This window comes from Neolamprologus multifasciatus, chromosome 11 (genome assembly GCF_963576455.1).
Source record: "Neolamprologus multifasciatus chromosome 11, fNeoMul1.2, whole genome shotgun sequence".
Taxonomy (NCBI): Eukaryota; Metazoa; Chordata; class Actinopteri; order Cichliformes; family Cichlidae; genus Neolamprologus; species Neolamprologus multifasciatus.
The window spans coordinates 35,045,413-35,060,692 of record NC_140449.1 but is presented as its reverse complement, the minus strand read 5'-3'; the positions used below and the strand labels follow the sequence as shown (position 1 = coordinate 35,060,692).

Sequence of the window (15,280 nt, the reverse complement as noted above, 5' to 3'; positions counted from 1 at the left end):
GTTACATAAAAGTCACTGCCAAAGACTGATTGCAGCTTCTACCTTGTTACACTAATGTTGTTTGTAGCTCAATATGACTTTATGTCATCCATGAGGGATGCATTTGACATATGTTTCACATATTATAGCCCAACAAGTTACTTATAGCAATTTCAATACGAGCAATCAGTTTTTGGCAAATACCGGAAATCAGTTTTTGGCAGACAGTCACTTTTTGACAAACACCGGCTATTGCAGTTAATAATACAACAGTTTCTTGCCATTTTTTGTGTTTCTTTTTATCGCTGTGTAACTGAGTTGGTTTCATTGAAATTTATGAAATAGTTACGAGTTCTAACTCTTTTTAAAATGTTGAGACCGATGTTACACACATGAATTTACTTTACTTACTTTAGTGAAGAGCAGTTTTACACAGCCTACTCGTACTTTGTTGAAGTATTTGTGCTACTTTTGACTTTTACTCTGCTAATTTGAATCCAAATGTTATACTTTGTCATTTAAAGCTTTATTTTATTCTTATTTTGCTGATCTTCAAGTCACAGCACATCACAATCACCTGCCAGTTTGTTACTCATGTAAATAAGCTGTGACTCACACGATACAACCGACTCAAGGCAAGTTCAAACCCAGCAAAACAGTTTTTGTTGGCAGGTATTTCAGAAACTGTGGATCTGCTGTAATTCTCCCACAGTCAGGCCTGTCTAAACCTGAAGGGAAGCCAGTATAGGAGAAATATGCTCTCTTTCTACTTACAACATGTGCTCAGCTCGGGGAACTAAAGCTGTCTGATAAGGTAAGAACAGACATGGTAATGCACATGTGTTTGACAGTTTATTTCCAGCAAAACGTTCAGAACATTTTCATGCTTTCGAGCAGGTGTGACATTGTACGAGTGCAGTGTCCCGAATTCGACAAGTGGCACAAAAACAAACCAATGGAGGCCCAGCAGAGTGCAATCAGATGAAGAGTTTATTAAGAACACACGTGTGGGAAGAAGTACACAGCATCACATCTGCAGACTTCTTCTGCCGTAAACACACAGAGAATAGTTTATATAACGTCAGCGTTAAACCCGTCACGCGTTCTAATAACATATTTTGTATTTCTAAGAACATCATTTGCATTTTGTACAGACAATGAGCAATTTTGAGAGCTAAGGTCAGACACAGAAGTTCCTCTTTCTAACATCTTTTCCCAAATATGGCGATGATTTCAGGCCCTGGAGGTGGACTCGTGCTCCTGTTGACCCATCTTCTGCCATCTGTTACTAAGCAAACTCAAATGCTACAGGTTACAACAAGAAGCTGAATACATTCAGGCCTCCACTCAAGCCTGTTTCTAGATTATATGAACTATATGTGTTTTGTAAGCGTGTTTGCAGTTTTAACCTTCTGTTGCTCTAAGTCACCTACAGTAGATTGCCTGGACATTCGCACCAAACAAAGCTTGAGACCTTTAATGACTGAGCTTTAACTCTTTACTGAGCACAAAATGCATGTGTATAAAATGGTCTTAGCTGTAGCTGTAATAGAAGGTTAATGTAAAGCCAGCAGGTTTCAATAAACATCTTAATGCAGGATCAATACTATAGATTATATCATTAATGATGCAGAATATATTGTAGCCATAAAATAATTACCTGTTCCTGTTGTGGAATTAAAGAAAGTTTAATCCACAGATCATGTAATGATAGTGAAGACAGCTAGAAGAACATCAGCCAATAGAAATTAGGAAACGTTTACACCGTGTCACAGTCTTCCTCCACAGAGTATCCAGGAGGCTCTGTTGGACCCACTCTGTGGAAAATCTTCCCATCAGGCTGCGTCTTCCACGTCAGCTTCACCTCCTCCGTGATGCCTTCCTCCCCCAGCTTCACCTTCAGCTGAAACACAGTTTTCATATATCAACAGAAGCTCCTCACTGACTGGTCGAGGTGAAAGAAGTTTGTATTGCTATAAAGTGCGACTGGTTCACGATGACAGGTCGGGCTGCAGTTCTTTGATGTCCACCACATGCTTCTTCATAATTTACAAAAATAAAGTTAAAAAGTACGATTTTGTTTATATAGCACCTCCCATGATAAATGTCACAACCGGCAGCAATAAAGGCCCCAAAACAAAACCTGGCGGTACATCGCAGGAAGGAGAAGGACCTGCACACAGAGCCAAACATCATTCAGGAGAGAAGCGCTCCAAAACAGACCCTGATCCATCCGACTGATATCTCAGCCTTTCAAGGATAACACGATGGTCAGCAGTATCAGATTCTAAACTTAGGGCAATATGAACCTGTGTGATGTTGAGATTGATCTGTAACTGCAAAGAAAAGAAGGGTCAAGGACTTTATCAGGGACCAGTGAAAATATTCATAGCGAGCACACGGAGAATAAATGGAAAAAATAATAAGTCTGTGAAGGTTCTCAGTCATCCAGGTCATCGTAGTCAAAGGAGCTTGCAAAGAAAAGCGTCTGGACTTCTTTAAGTTACTTGAAGACGTTTCACCTTCATCCAAGAAGCTTCTTCAGTTCTAAGGTCAAATGGTGGAGAGTCCCAGATATAAACCAGGGCTGGACTGGGACAAAAAATCGGCCCGGGCATTTTGACTAGAGACCGGCCCACCAAAAATGTGACTTCATTCAGGGATAAAACCGCAAAGGATTCTGGGAACTTGTGGCAAGCGGTACTAGCGCATGCAGGCTTTCAATTGAACTCAGTTACACAGCGATAAAAAGAAACACAAAAAATGGCAAGAAGCTGTTGTATTATTAACTGCAATAGCCGGTGTTGTGCCAAAAACTGATTGTCTGCCAAAAACTGATTGCTCGTATTTAAATTGATATAAGTAACTTGTTGGGCTATAATATGTGAAACATATGTCAAATGCATCCCTCATGGATGACATAAAGTCATACTGAGCTACAAACAACATTCGTGTAACAAGGTAGAAGCTGCAATCAGTCTTTGGCAGTGACTTTTATATAACCTTTATTTATGCCGTTAAAAAAAAGTCTAATTAACATTAAAAATGTCTTTTGTAAGAAGTATTGGACAGTAGAAATGGCTCAAATATTACAATAGTTCTGTAAAAATATTTAGTGGGGATAAAGGACCGGATTGGTTATAATGTAAGTACAATAACACAGAGTTGTAAAGATACTTGAAAAAACAGATAATTTTTTAATTCCATATATAGCCGCTGTTCACCGAAATCTATTTACCAACATACGTAAAGATATTACACATAAAAAATACACGTAAACATTGGAAATCAGTTTTTGGCACAACACCTGTTGCATGACAGCCACGGGAAGCCGACGGGTAAAGAGATCGGTTGTTATCGGATTACGTCGTGGAAATTGTTTAAGCCGATGGATGGTCTATAAGATTGCTAAACAAGGGGGAGGGTGCATCCGACCTCCTCAGCTGTAATTGGTCCAGCCCAGAGTCAATCATGACCAATTGGCCAATCCAACACCTTTCATTATTTATACCCTTCCCAAAAAAAAATAAAAAAAATTGATCGGCCCATAAAAACAAAAAATCGCCAGCGGCCCACCGGGCAAATGCCCGGTATGCCCGATGGCCAGTCCAGCTATGATTTAAACCCAGTGGGAGTTTCCCCCCACAGAGGGACAAAAGGACCCCCTGATGATCCTCTAATCGCCTGAGCCAAGGTGTGAAACTGGGTGTGGGTCCCAATCGGGGGGAAACTCCCACTGGGTTTAAAACTAGGACTCTCCACCATTTGACCTTAGAACTGAAGAAGCTTCTCGGATGAGAGGTGAAATGTCTTCAAGTAACTTAAAGAAGTCCAGACGCTTTTCTTTCCAAGCTCCTTTGACTATATATGATGAAATGACCTGGATACAGTTAGAATCATTGCTGGAAGATGAACTGTCAAACATATGGTCCCAATCAGCCAGGGTTTCGGGTGAGTTCATTGTGAAACCTGGCCCCACCTTATCATGCGGAAAAATAAGTTTAGACTCAGAGATATCAAAACTACAGAAGCCCGTTTCCGCCACTACAAAAAAAAGTATCAATAACTTGAAATTTCGAGTGATTAACTTTAAATTTCGACTTACTTCAAAACTTTGAGTTAATAAATTGAAATTTTCGAGTTAGTGCTGCCAATCAGTAATCTATGTGAATGACGTCATTTCCTTGTCAGCCGGAAGCTGAAGCCCTCAGCTGCAGCCAGTCATGAATGTGTATGTATTGTGAGATACTCTTACATTTACCCGGTAACTAAAGCAGGCAGCATGCGATCTTCACAGCATAAGACCGTGGGTTTGAATCCATGGACTGGTCTTCGTGTGCTCTCTGGAGCTCCATTCATTTGACGTATTTTTTAATTGGATTCTGTAGCTGCAGGAATGCGACTTCCTGTACCTGCATTTATTATTACAGTTATTATAACTGTGCGCTCACTGAGTCAGGGCATCGCGTGACCTCTGACCTGCTGCAGGATGGATTCTTGCACTGTCGGGTCGTTCAGGTCTGCAGATCCCGCCCTCAGCTGAACCTTCACGTTGTACTTCACGTTGTGCGTCACGTTGTGCGTCACGTTGTGCGTCACGTTGTGCTTCACGTTGTGCGTCACGTTGTGCGTCATGTTCTTCTCTGCAGGCTTGACATCTGCAGTGAAATAAGAAGTCATCAGACCAGGAAGATCATACTCTGAGGAAGCAGTGATGAAGGACCCACCTTGGTAACAGAGGAACTTATGATCGTGGTCACAGCCTTTTCTGAGCCAGGAAGCTGTTGACCTTTCCATTAAGGCGCAGTCCTCACCATCTCTAGGCTCCCCAGATTTCCAGTTTGTGTACGTGGCATCGCTTCCATCTGACCACTCCCACGATGTTTTGTACAAACCAATCCAAGCAGTTTGGGTGTTTATAGTGTTTGACAGCATCAGAGCAGTGATGTTGATGTTGTCCTGCTCTGTGTTGATGCTTATCAGGTCTGTGTATTTCTCCCTGCAGTAAGACTGAGCAGCAGACCAATTCATTGGTTTCTGAACCAGGATTTGATGATGTGTTGCACCTGAACAAGGAAAAAATAGACAGATTCACACCAGTGACTGTTTTTAGAGACAGTCCTGATGCTTATGTTCTTTTCTGTTTGCAGTACTTTCACTTGTTTGCAGCATCTTGCATGAGTATAGACTTTGTTTGATGCTGATGTTGGTGAATTTAAAAATAACTCACCACTGTAACAGATGAAATGATTCTGAACTGTACAATCTCTGGCAGACCAGAACCCAGACTGAGATATGATGACACACTGTCCCGTCCCTGGCTCATTCAAGGCCCAGTTCTGGAACCAGGATGACTGAACCAGGCCTGTTTGAGACCATTTCCACCTGTTCCTGAAGAGTCCGATCCAAATGTGTCCATCTGGTGTTGCCTTTTTGGCTTCTGAGTTATTGGCCGGTCCCTGGATGTTAACGAGGTCGGTGTACGTCTGTCTGCAGTATTGGAAAGCTTCATCCCAGTTCTGTGGTTGACTGACGTAGTGGAGCTGCACAGGCTGAAGATCACAGACCACCACACAACCTGAGTGACGACACGGGAAACAGTCAAAAGATTCTCTGTAGATTAAAAAATCAAAAAGGTGCTTGAGGGTGTATATATATATATATATATATATATATATATATATATATATATATATATTTGTATATATGTGTGTATATATGTGTACATATATATATATATATATATATATATATATGTACACATATATATATATATATATATACATATATATATATATATATATATATATATATATATATATATACACATATATTGTGCTATTCTTAGTTAGCATATTGTCTGTCTTGTTAATGTTGGTTTATAATGAAGCACTGTAACAAAAAAATAATTTCCCCCAGGGATCAATAAAGTATTCTGATTCTGATTCTGATGATTGATCAATGATTAATTCTTTGATCAATAACCACGAGTACCATTCACAGAGAGTTGGAGAATGGCTGCAATCACAGCATGCATGTCACAGCATGACAGATGTACCCTTAGGCCGCCTCCTCGACTCAGAGATGGTCTTTACATAAATGGCCTCCTTGACTGAAGAAGTCAGTTGGATGAGTGACGAAACGTTTTTCCCACTGAAGACGCGTCAAGCGGAATTTCATATAATTATGTTCCTGTGAATTTGAACTAGGCAGAACAAGCTATGGGTGTGGTCCGCTTTATTTTGAAATCACGTCCTAGCAGCGTGTGCTTTTAAAGCCTTTGAAAGAGCAGTTTGCAACAGTTTGCAGCTTTACACTGTTGTAGGTTGGTAAACCTGAGCACAGGAGAGGAACACACATTGTAACCTGTGTGTAACATTTGTATTATTTAAATAAGTTTAGCCTGTTACTGTTAGTGTCTTGTAGCAAATGTAACCCACATAGTTTCCTTAGGGATTATTAAAGTATTCTGATGACATCCTACAATGAGTTGAAACATTAACTTGTTATTTATTCCTGCTTAAAACAGATTATTAATGGTTACAAAATCTTATTTGGTTTTTGTATGTACCTGTTTTCAGTGATATCAACTTTAATAGTTGTTAATAGTTAACACTATGTGTTAACAGACCTCTCTGCATTAAATCATACCTGTTATTAACCTGTCTCTCTTCCACAGCATGTCTTTATCCTGTCTTCCTTCTCTCACCAACCAATCACAGCAGATGGCCCCGCCCCTCCATGAGCCTGGTTCTGCTGGAGGTTTCTTCCTGTTAAAAGGGAGTTTTTCCTTCCCACTGTCGCCAAAGTGCTCATAGGGTTTCTCCATTTCCTCTGTGGAATATTTACCTTACAGTATACAACACCTTGACACAACTGTTATTGTGATTTGGTGCTGTATAAATAAAACTTAGTTGAATTGAATTCCTGCTACTTCTGGTTTCTAATGGTTTAGCTACTTGATGCTGTGCTCTTGAAGCAGATATGTTTAAAGGTAAAAATAGTGACAGTGTGCTAATGCTGAGTGTTGACCAGAGACAATGTAAGAGAGAGACATTAAAAACTCGTGAGCTGAAATCGACTGAAGAATTCTGAAACATAAGCAAAACATCGAGTGGAAGAAATAAAAACTCAGTAAACTTTGAGCTTTGTTGTTTATGTGCTGACCACTGAAATAAAGGTTTACATAGATAACGTCACCATCACCAACAAACAACAATAACCATCCAAGGCACCCTGTACTCTAACGCTAACGACAGCACAAGCTCGACGAATATGTAAGCTCACATTTTTGGCTCCACTCCTAATTTTACAGCTTATTAAGAGACTTCCTGTACAGGTACATGGTTCCCTGGAGGAATTCCTCTCTGTTCTCATCCTGGCTTTTATCATTATAAACATCCATCATGTAGTTGTGCATCTCTTTGGTATCAACAGGGCTCCACAGGCCCTCCTCCTCTATCAGCTGCAGTTCACGCTCCATAGATGTTTTGTATTTGTTTCCAGACTCGGACTTTGGGTCCAGTCTGGACATGCAGACGTAGCCCCCTGAAGGAGAAAAAAACAACAAAACCACAACAATTTATGACCTTTTTCGTTCTTTTGAAAAACAGAAAGTTTGCTCAGGTTTGCTGGACACTGTAGGATGTGCTCCAACGTCAGGAGAGCTTGAGTCCTCTGCCACATGCTGTCACATATTGTGTGTTTTTATTCATCTGAGGTCCCATTTACTGTCATTTGAAGACCCAACAACAAACAGATTATTTTATTATATATATATATATATATATATATATATATATATTAGGGGTGCAACGATACACAAAATTCACGGTTCGGTTTGATACTTTGGTGTCACGGTTCAATATTTTTTCGATACAAAAAAAATGTTCATGTCTTTTTAATTTGTCATTTATTAAAATTATAAATATATATTTTAACTCAAAAGTACAGTTTTTAAATTTAATGTTGCTGAAACAACAAAGTAATAAAATAATAAATCTATCTGATTGAGAAATCACTCATCTTTGGAAAAGAGAGTTTATTACAGAGAAATGTCTCTTTCCAAAATAAAAGCTCTACTATACGCTTCTTCTGGGCTATATTCTCAGCAGCATATTAAACATATCAGGTCCCCATAAGGAGAATCATGTGCTAACGGCTGTCTAAATGACTCGGGTAAAGTTTGTAGCATGCCTGCTTGTTGTTTTTGTCTGCTTCCACTTGTCTTTGCACTAGGATGATGTCGGAGTAAATGTGCAGTTATATTCGTTGTGTTCCCACTAGTGCTGTCAGCGTTAATCTGAAATGACGTTAACGCCACAACACGGCAAATCTCTGTTAACGTGCTACCGCGGATCGCCCTGCGCGTGGCTCTGGACGGTGTCAACACGTTAACGAGCTAACTGCGCTAACGCACTAGTTCCCACCAATATAATTGAGCATTGCGTGGCACATCCGACATACTGTTTTACTTTAGTCCATGATGCGCTTACCTTCAGGGTCATACTTCACATGAAAACCAAAATAGTTCCAAACGCCAGATCTGAATGAGGGTGGGGGAGGTTCAATTTGCCATGTTGCAACCAGCTTAGCTTCTGTCTCGCTAGCTTGCCCTGCGCTCAGTGAATCTGCCCTCGACTACTCCGCCTAGGCTGCACTGTCGAGCGCAGATCCACTGAGCGCTCAACACAGACAGCACCGTCAGAAGAAAAGTTGATGAAATTCATTAAAAATTTTGTATTGTTCGATACATATGCGTACTGAACCGTAAGCACTGTATCGAACGGTTCAATATCGATACGAGTATTGTTGCACCCCTAATATATATATATATATATATATATATATATATATATATATATATATATATCCTTAGCAGGTGTGTGGTGGTCTGTCTAAAAATCTCCAAAAGTTGATTCTGTTCATCTGGACATTGCGTTTTGTGGGAGAAACATTTCGTCATCATCCAGGTGACTTCTTCAGTCTCAGCTGACTGCAGGTTTCAATCTTATAAACACATTTGCATAATGACTGAAACCAGCCCACTGAAGGAACACTGGGCTGGGAGGTCAGTTCCTTCATTATGATTATGCAAATTCTGATGACCATTGATCAGCAACGCATACAGATCAGTACTTAAAGGTCTGACTCTCATCATCCACTGGAGGATAAACTGGGTGTCATCAGTGAGTAAATGTGGTTATCCCGGCTGGACGTTTGTCAAAGTTGGGAAGGCGCCAAAAGAAAGCTCCAACTGATCCAGGAGAGAAGGACAACCGCTGCCTAAGTGAAAACCTGTAGTGATGTGTCAGGAGTATCGGAGCAGCTGAGACGCATTTTTTCTAAACACCGGGTCTCTGTGGTTTTCAAACCCCAAAACACGCTGCGCCAAAAACTGGTCCACCCCAAGGATCGGGTCCCCCGACACAAACAGAGTAACATAGTGTACGCTGTTAAGTGCAGGAGGATTTATACATCGGGGAAACCAAACAACCTCTGGCTACAACACAGAAGAGCGTCCTCGTCAGGCCAGGACTCTGCAGTCTATTCACACCTACAGGCCAGTGGACACTCTTTCAAGGATGAGGATGTAACATCCTGGACAGGGAGGGACGCTGGTTTGAGGGCGGAGTCAAGGAGGTCATTTACGTGAAAAGGGAAAGACCATCTCTGAATCGAGGAGGGGGCCTAAGGGTCCATCTGTCACCATCTTACATGCTGTGATTGCAGCCATTCCCCAACTCTCTGTGAATGGGACTCATGGTTATTGATCAGTGGTCATGACAATTTGCATATTAAAGGAACTGACCTCACAGCCCATTGTTCCTTCAGTGGTGCTAGCTTCAATCATTACGCAAATAAACTGTTTATAAGATTGAAACCTGCAGTCAGCTGAGACTGAAGAAGTCACCTGGATGATGACGAAACGTTTCTCCCACTGAAAACGTTCAGATGAACAGAATCAACTTTTGGAGATTTACTTACCTGGATGATTGAGATGCATCAAGACATCTTCTAAAAATCACATCACAGCATTGATTATGTTATTATTGAAAGCTAAAGAAGAGTCTGAGTTCATCACATCAGATAAATGGTTTTAGATTAAATGGAAAAAATATCTCACTCAGATTAACATCAGTTTGTTTGTTTGAAAGTTGGTTGGTTACCTGGTTTAGTAGCTTTGCAGAGCTCCCTGATAACGCTGACCGGCACAAAATCAGCACGTAAAGCACCAGTAATGATCACCACATCAAACCCACCTGAAAGCAGAAGCAGACCAGGAGGGAGAGGAGTTAGTAAAAGGAGTTTGAGAGGAGTTAGTTACAGAGGCGTTAGTTACAGAGGAGTTAGTAAAAGGAGTTAGAGAGGAGTAAGTTACAGAGGAGTTAGTAAAAGGAGTTAGAGAGGAGTAAGTTACAGAGGAGTTAGTAAAAGGAGTTAGAGAGGAGTTAGTTACAGAGGCGTTAGTTACAGAGGAGTTAGTAAAAGGAGTTAGAGAGGAGTTAGTTACAGAGGAGTTAGTAAAAGGAGTTAGAGAGGAGTTAGTTACAGAGGCGTTAGTTACAGAGGAGTTAGTAAAAGGAGTTAGAGAGGAGTTAGTTACAGAGGCGTTAGTTACAGAGGAGTTAGTAAAAGGAGTTAGAGAGGAGTTAGTTACAGAGGCGTTAGTTACAGAGGAGTTAGTAAAAGGAGTTAGAGAGGAGTTAGTTACAGAGGCGTTAGTTACAGAGGAGTTAGTAAAAGGAGTTAGAGAGGAGTTAGTTACAGAGGCGTTAGTTACAGAGGAGTTAGTAAAAGGAGTTAGAGAGGAGTTAGTTACAGAGGCGTTAGTTACAGAGGAGTTAGTAAAAGGAGTTAGAGAGGAGTTAGTTACAGAGGCGTTAGTTACAGAGGAGTTAGTAAAAGGAGTTAGAGAGGAGTTAGTTACAGAGGCGTTAGTTACAGAGGAGTTAGTAAAAGGAGTTAGAGAGGAGTAAGTTACAGAGGAGTTAGAGGAGTTAATTGTTTTGGGGTGAAAAGGTGGCATTGTCACGTTGTGGGTTTTTCTACGTTTTGGTTCCTCTTTTGTTTTGCACTTCTTTCTCGTGTAATGTTCTCGTGTTCCTTCCTCTATCGTGTCTTTGCAGTAAAGCCTCCTGTGTTCCTCTGTAAGTGTTTTTAGTTTTAATCTTCATCTCATGGATAGTTTCCTGTTTTACTCTGTAAGGTTTTTTCATGTCTTGTTTTTGCTTTTACTGTTCGTCTTCCCTCCTTTTTCTTCTGTTTTTGATCCGTGATGCGCTGCAGTTTCAGACCATTATTGACATAAATATATTTTGAGCATCTAACTAATCAATATCCTCAATAAAAGTATTTTTTATATTTATAAAATTAAATAGGTAGCAAAAGTTTTGACTACATCAGCATTAGCACCGCCCCCTGACTTTGACGGGTGGGGTTGACAGATAAAATAAATTCATGTTGAGCTGTAGCAAATGAATTATCAAATACTTAATAGTTAAGTAATTAACTATCTTTTAAAGTAAAAATAAATAATAATTTAAGTTATTAATGAACAATTTCATTACTTATGTATTTATTTAGTTTTTTTATTTTGGCACTTTCAGTCCCCCATATCCTATAAAACCTCAGGTGTTGTTATTCTCAATTGTGTTGTTTTACTATCAGCTGGCGGTGCTGTCTTCTTGTCTGTGGTGCTAATGTGTCTGTCGGGTTATCTGCTTTGTTAGCTCAGAGTGTGAGTGTGATGTACCAGTCTGTGCAGGCAGTGGGTCTGTTCCCAATAAGGCCAGTTTGAGCTCCCGATAAAGGCCACTCTTAGCAGCTTGTTCCAGCATGCCCTTACTACCATCCACTCCCACAAAGTGTTTGAAGCCGAGGTCAAACATCTAAATACAGAGAAAAGACGATCAGTTCTGAGCCTGCATGAACTCTGGATGTTCGTCTGAGGATGAATTTCACAGATTTTGAATAACTGCTGAAATTTCTCACTTTCAAAAAAAATCACATGTAAGACGGTAAGTTCATGTTTGCATTTACTATTTTACAAAACTGATTTGGGATTCATTAAAATGTTGTTTTTTCCATAATTAGATCAATCTGAACATGTCCTCACGTGTGATTCATAAAAATGTTGACCACAGTAAAACTTCCTGAATCCCATTTGTGACATCAGCATTTTAAACATCTATAGGTCTCAAATCAGCTCAGAGTGACGGCTCCTTTCAGTTATTGGAAGGTGCCAGCTTCCAGAGTTTTCCAGTTATTGGTTCACCAGTTTTGCAGCCAGTCCAGATCCGCAGGCCACATCGAGAACCTGAGCGTCTCCACGATTTCCACAGAAGTGATTGTTCAGAAAATCTACGGCCAGCTGTGGTGCTCTGTACTCCATTGTCTCTGAATCCTGTCAACATAAAGCAGCGGAAAAAACAAAGCATTCTTATTGGCTGTTGGGATTTAGGCTGTCCAGGGCTGTTTTTGTCACACCCACATGTTTCAGATCAAACAAATGTGAACATTAGACATTTATTAGGGGAAAAACTTCCCAAATCTCCCTGCAATAATTGTCCCATAAATAATAATAAGTTGTGTCACACTTGGCGACAAGACCTGAAGTCAAGTGTTTGTGTTATCCTGCAACGAGTCTTTCACGTGTCTGCGGAGGAGCTCTGCTCACTCTTCTTTACAGAGTTATTTGAATTTCCAGAATTTCCAATTGTTTTCCAGCATGAGCAGCCTCTTTACGGCAATGCTTGCTTTTTTCTTGTGACCTGTGACATCATAACCATCTTCATCAGTTTTCGCGCGCTGCTCTCCTCTCTGAGTGTGTCCTGTCTTGCTCTCTTTCCTCTTTCCTGTGGACAGATGTCGCTCTCCCTCACGTATCGCGTTTACATTTGGCACTCAGAGTGTCTCCACTAAACCAGATCTGATGGTGAATTTTCGGTGTTCATCGGGTCAGCTGCGCCACACAGAGTTCAGGTTTATAATGAATAATGAAACCAGTGGCGGTCCTAGCCTGTTTGGCGCCCTGGGCGAACACTCCCACTGGCGCCCCCCCCCCCCCCCCCCACACACACACACACACAAAACATATTGAGGATTGTACATTAACATAAAACTGTTGTACACACACACACACACACATATGAAGAGAGACAGAGTATGCATATGCAAACAGCTACCAAACAGCCATCATAATATGTCATACAATGAGAACAGGACAAATCAACAACTGACAATGACTAATTAATATTAAAATCTGTAACATAATGTATTGTTTGGAGTTTAGTCTGTTACTGTTGCTATTTTTACCATTTCTTCTTGGAGCAACTGTAACTCGCATAATTTCCTTAGGGATTAATAAAGTATTCTGATTCTGGTTCTTCAGGATGACCTGCCATTATCCAATCACACACCTGCTTACCTGTATCTTTTGCTTGTTTCTCTTCCTCTACTTGTATCTTTTTTTCTAAACTGAGCACCTGATGACTTTGAACTTTTCTTGTCCATCTTCCATTGGTTTTAGTTTTGCACTCCAGTATGAACACCCATTCCCCAACCCGAGGATCACCACAACATAACCTAACAGACCTACACCTTAGTTCACAGATTCACTTTATCTAAGGTTTATTTCTGAGATTTCACACAACCCAGGATTCAAATCATGAATACATAATGAGCTTGGATTTACAACATTATAAATGAAATGTGCTCTATTTGGAAGTAGCAGCCCCCCCCCCCTCCCCTTTCGACGGCTTGTGTGAGACTTTAAATCATCAAACTGTAAATTTAAAATTGTTATTGATCCCTTTACCCTGAGTCCTATAGTGTATATTTATTTTCTTACTCTTCTTATATTTATTGTTTGTTTATTTGCACTGCTGTAACTGGAGCCTCGTCGTCTCGTCTCTATAAACTGGACTGTATGTAGCGGAGATGACAATAAAGTTTACTTTGACTTCAGCAGCGAGCATGCGCACCGAGGGCTCTCGCGCTCACTTTTCGCGTATAGAATTTCGAAAAAACATCGGTGCAAATTATAAGTCTGTATCATGATGTCTGGTGTTTATGTGTTTGTTGGTTTGTTTTTATTTTGTTTTAGTTTGCGAGTTGGTTATTAGATGCTGCTCCAGCCGGTCAGAAAATCCCCCGCCGCCCCGCCCTCTCCTCCCTGTGCCGCAAGCAGCAGGGTGCCCTTACTCCCAGCAAATGGGCGATAGAAAGCCGATCGGTGCCTGTGACATTCCCAATATGCGCTGGTTGACGTCGGGGCAGCATGAGTACGAGCATTTTATATTTTTTTGCCGATACCCCACCACGATGCCGCCCCGGGCAACCGCCCGTGTCGCCCGTATCTAAAACCGCTACTGAATGAAACTCTCCTCTGGATCGATCCTCCGTCGTCGGGGCTTTGTAACGCACCATGTGCCCTCTGATGTTTTCAGAGAGAAATAAGATGCGCTTACACTTTATTATTTCGTTCAGGAGTTTCTGCCTCATGAAACGACCCGACTGCATCTTTTTATATAAACTGGTATTTTTATAAATGAATCATTACGCAGCTGCGTCTCTTTGGTGAACTCTGGCAGCAGAGAACAGAGCGCACTGCGACCTAATCTGGCCTCGATAGATGACGATGCCAGCTCTGAGCGCTCATTTTGTATTTAAAACTTTCTTAGATTAAATAATCTGCTCTTACAACGAATAAACTGAATATTTCATCTGGTTTATCGAAGAAAAAGAAGAGCAGCTCACTCCGTCAGCTCCACACCTGTGAGTTTAGGGTTAGCAGGAGAAAATCTCAGGTCCAATCTGAAAGTTTTCGGGGTGTTGTGTTTTTTTGCTTGAGGTCAGGGCGGAAACATTCTGATTATTTGAGAAGAAACGGTAAGAACTGGTCTTCACTGCCAGACTGAGTCCAAAGACCAGTTAATGCGCGTTTGATATTTATTTATCGGTTCACAGAGTCAGCCCAGGAGGCCTTTCTTTCTCCTCACCTGTTCGTACGTCTCAGCCCAGCTGTTGTAAAAATCCGTAATCTTGCGCGAATCGAAGCCTTTGCGGGACTGAAACAAGAGCCTCATATCGTCCACAGTTCTTCTGGAGTCCGACATGATGAGGAGCTGAGCTCAGACCTGGAGAGAGTGCAGCAGACTCACTGACGCGTAGAGACCCTACGTGTCCGTGAAACTACGTTAACTTATAGCAACAGCTGCTTATCATTACAGACCCGACTAACCTGACTGTGCCCGCCAGGCACCACAAGTATCTTCGACACAGACGGGCTACGTTGGTT

The 15,280-nt window shown here is 41.0% G+C and overlaps 2 protein-coding genes across 3 annotated transcripts; both read right to left on the bottom strand.

Moving 5' to 3' along the window:
- Positions 1–303: 303 nt before the first annotated feature.
- Positions 304–5,556, bottom strand: LOC146509163 (secretory phospholipase A2 receptor-like). 2 transcript variants are annotated; one of them, XM_085176405.1, is made up of 3 exons: positions 4,707–5,556; positions 4,459–4,637; positions 304–1,882 (listed from the first exon to the last, which is right to left on the bottom strand). In XM_085176405.1, the coding sequence occupies exons 1-3, from the start codon at positions 5,008–5,010 to the stop codon at positions 1,739–1,741; spliced, it is 627 nt and encodes a 208-aa protein (XP_085032531.1). In that variant the 5' UTR covers positions 5,011–5,556; the 3' UTR covers positions 304–1,738. The 2 variants fall into 2 exon arrangements, with proteins under 2 accessions (XP_085032531.1, XP_085032530.1); XM_085176404.1 differs by having other exon boundaries at positions 4,459–5,556.
- A 1,563-nt stretch (positions 5,557–7,119) lies between these two features.
- Positions 7,120–15,272, bottom strand: LOC146509162 (methyltransferase-like protein 27). The gene is made up of 6 exons (XM_085176401.1): positions 15,224–15,272; positions 14,982–15,119; positions 12,257–12,385; positions 11,735–11,870; positions 10,149–10,241; positions 7,120–7,527 (listed from the first exon to the last, which is right to left on the bottom strand). Exons 2-6 carry the CDS (start codon positions 15,096–15,098, stop codon positions 7,289–7,291), a joined length of 714 nt encoding a protein of 237 aa, XP_085032527.1. The 5' UTR covers positions 15,099–15,119; positions 15,224–15,272; the 3' UTR covers positions 7,120–7,288.
- Positions 15,273–15,280: the final 8 nt, after the last annotated feature.

Excerpts from the sequence above, each read along its gene's own strand:
- LOC146509163 (XM_085176404.1), bottom strand. The coding sequence starts at position 5,010 with ATGAATTGGTCTGCTGCTCAGTCTTACTGCAGGGAGAAATACACAGAC. Across the intron at positions 1,883-4,458 it reads AAGAATCCATCCTGCAGCAG|CTGAAGGTGAAGCTGGGGGA; the intron begins GTCAGAGGTCAC and ends ACTGTGTTTCAG.
- LOC146509162 (XM_085176401.1), bottom strand. The coding sequence starts at position 15,098 with ATGTCGGACTCCAGAAGAACTGTGGACGATATGAGGCTCTTGTTTCAG. Across the intron at positions 12,386-14,981 it reads GGGCTGAGACGTACGAACAG|GATTCAGAGACAATGGAGTA; the intron begins GTGAGGAGAAAG and ends TTATGTTGACAG. Across the intron at positions 11,871-12,256 it reads CTGGACTGGCTGCAAAACTG|ATGTTTGACCTCGGCTTCAA; the intron begins GTGAACCAATAA and ends CTCTGTATTTAG.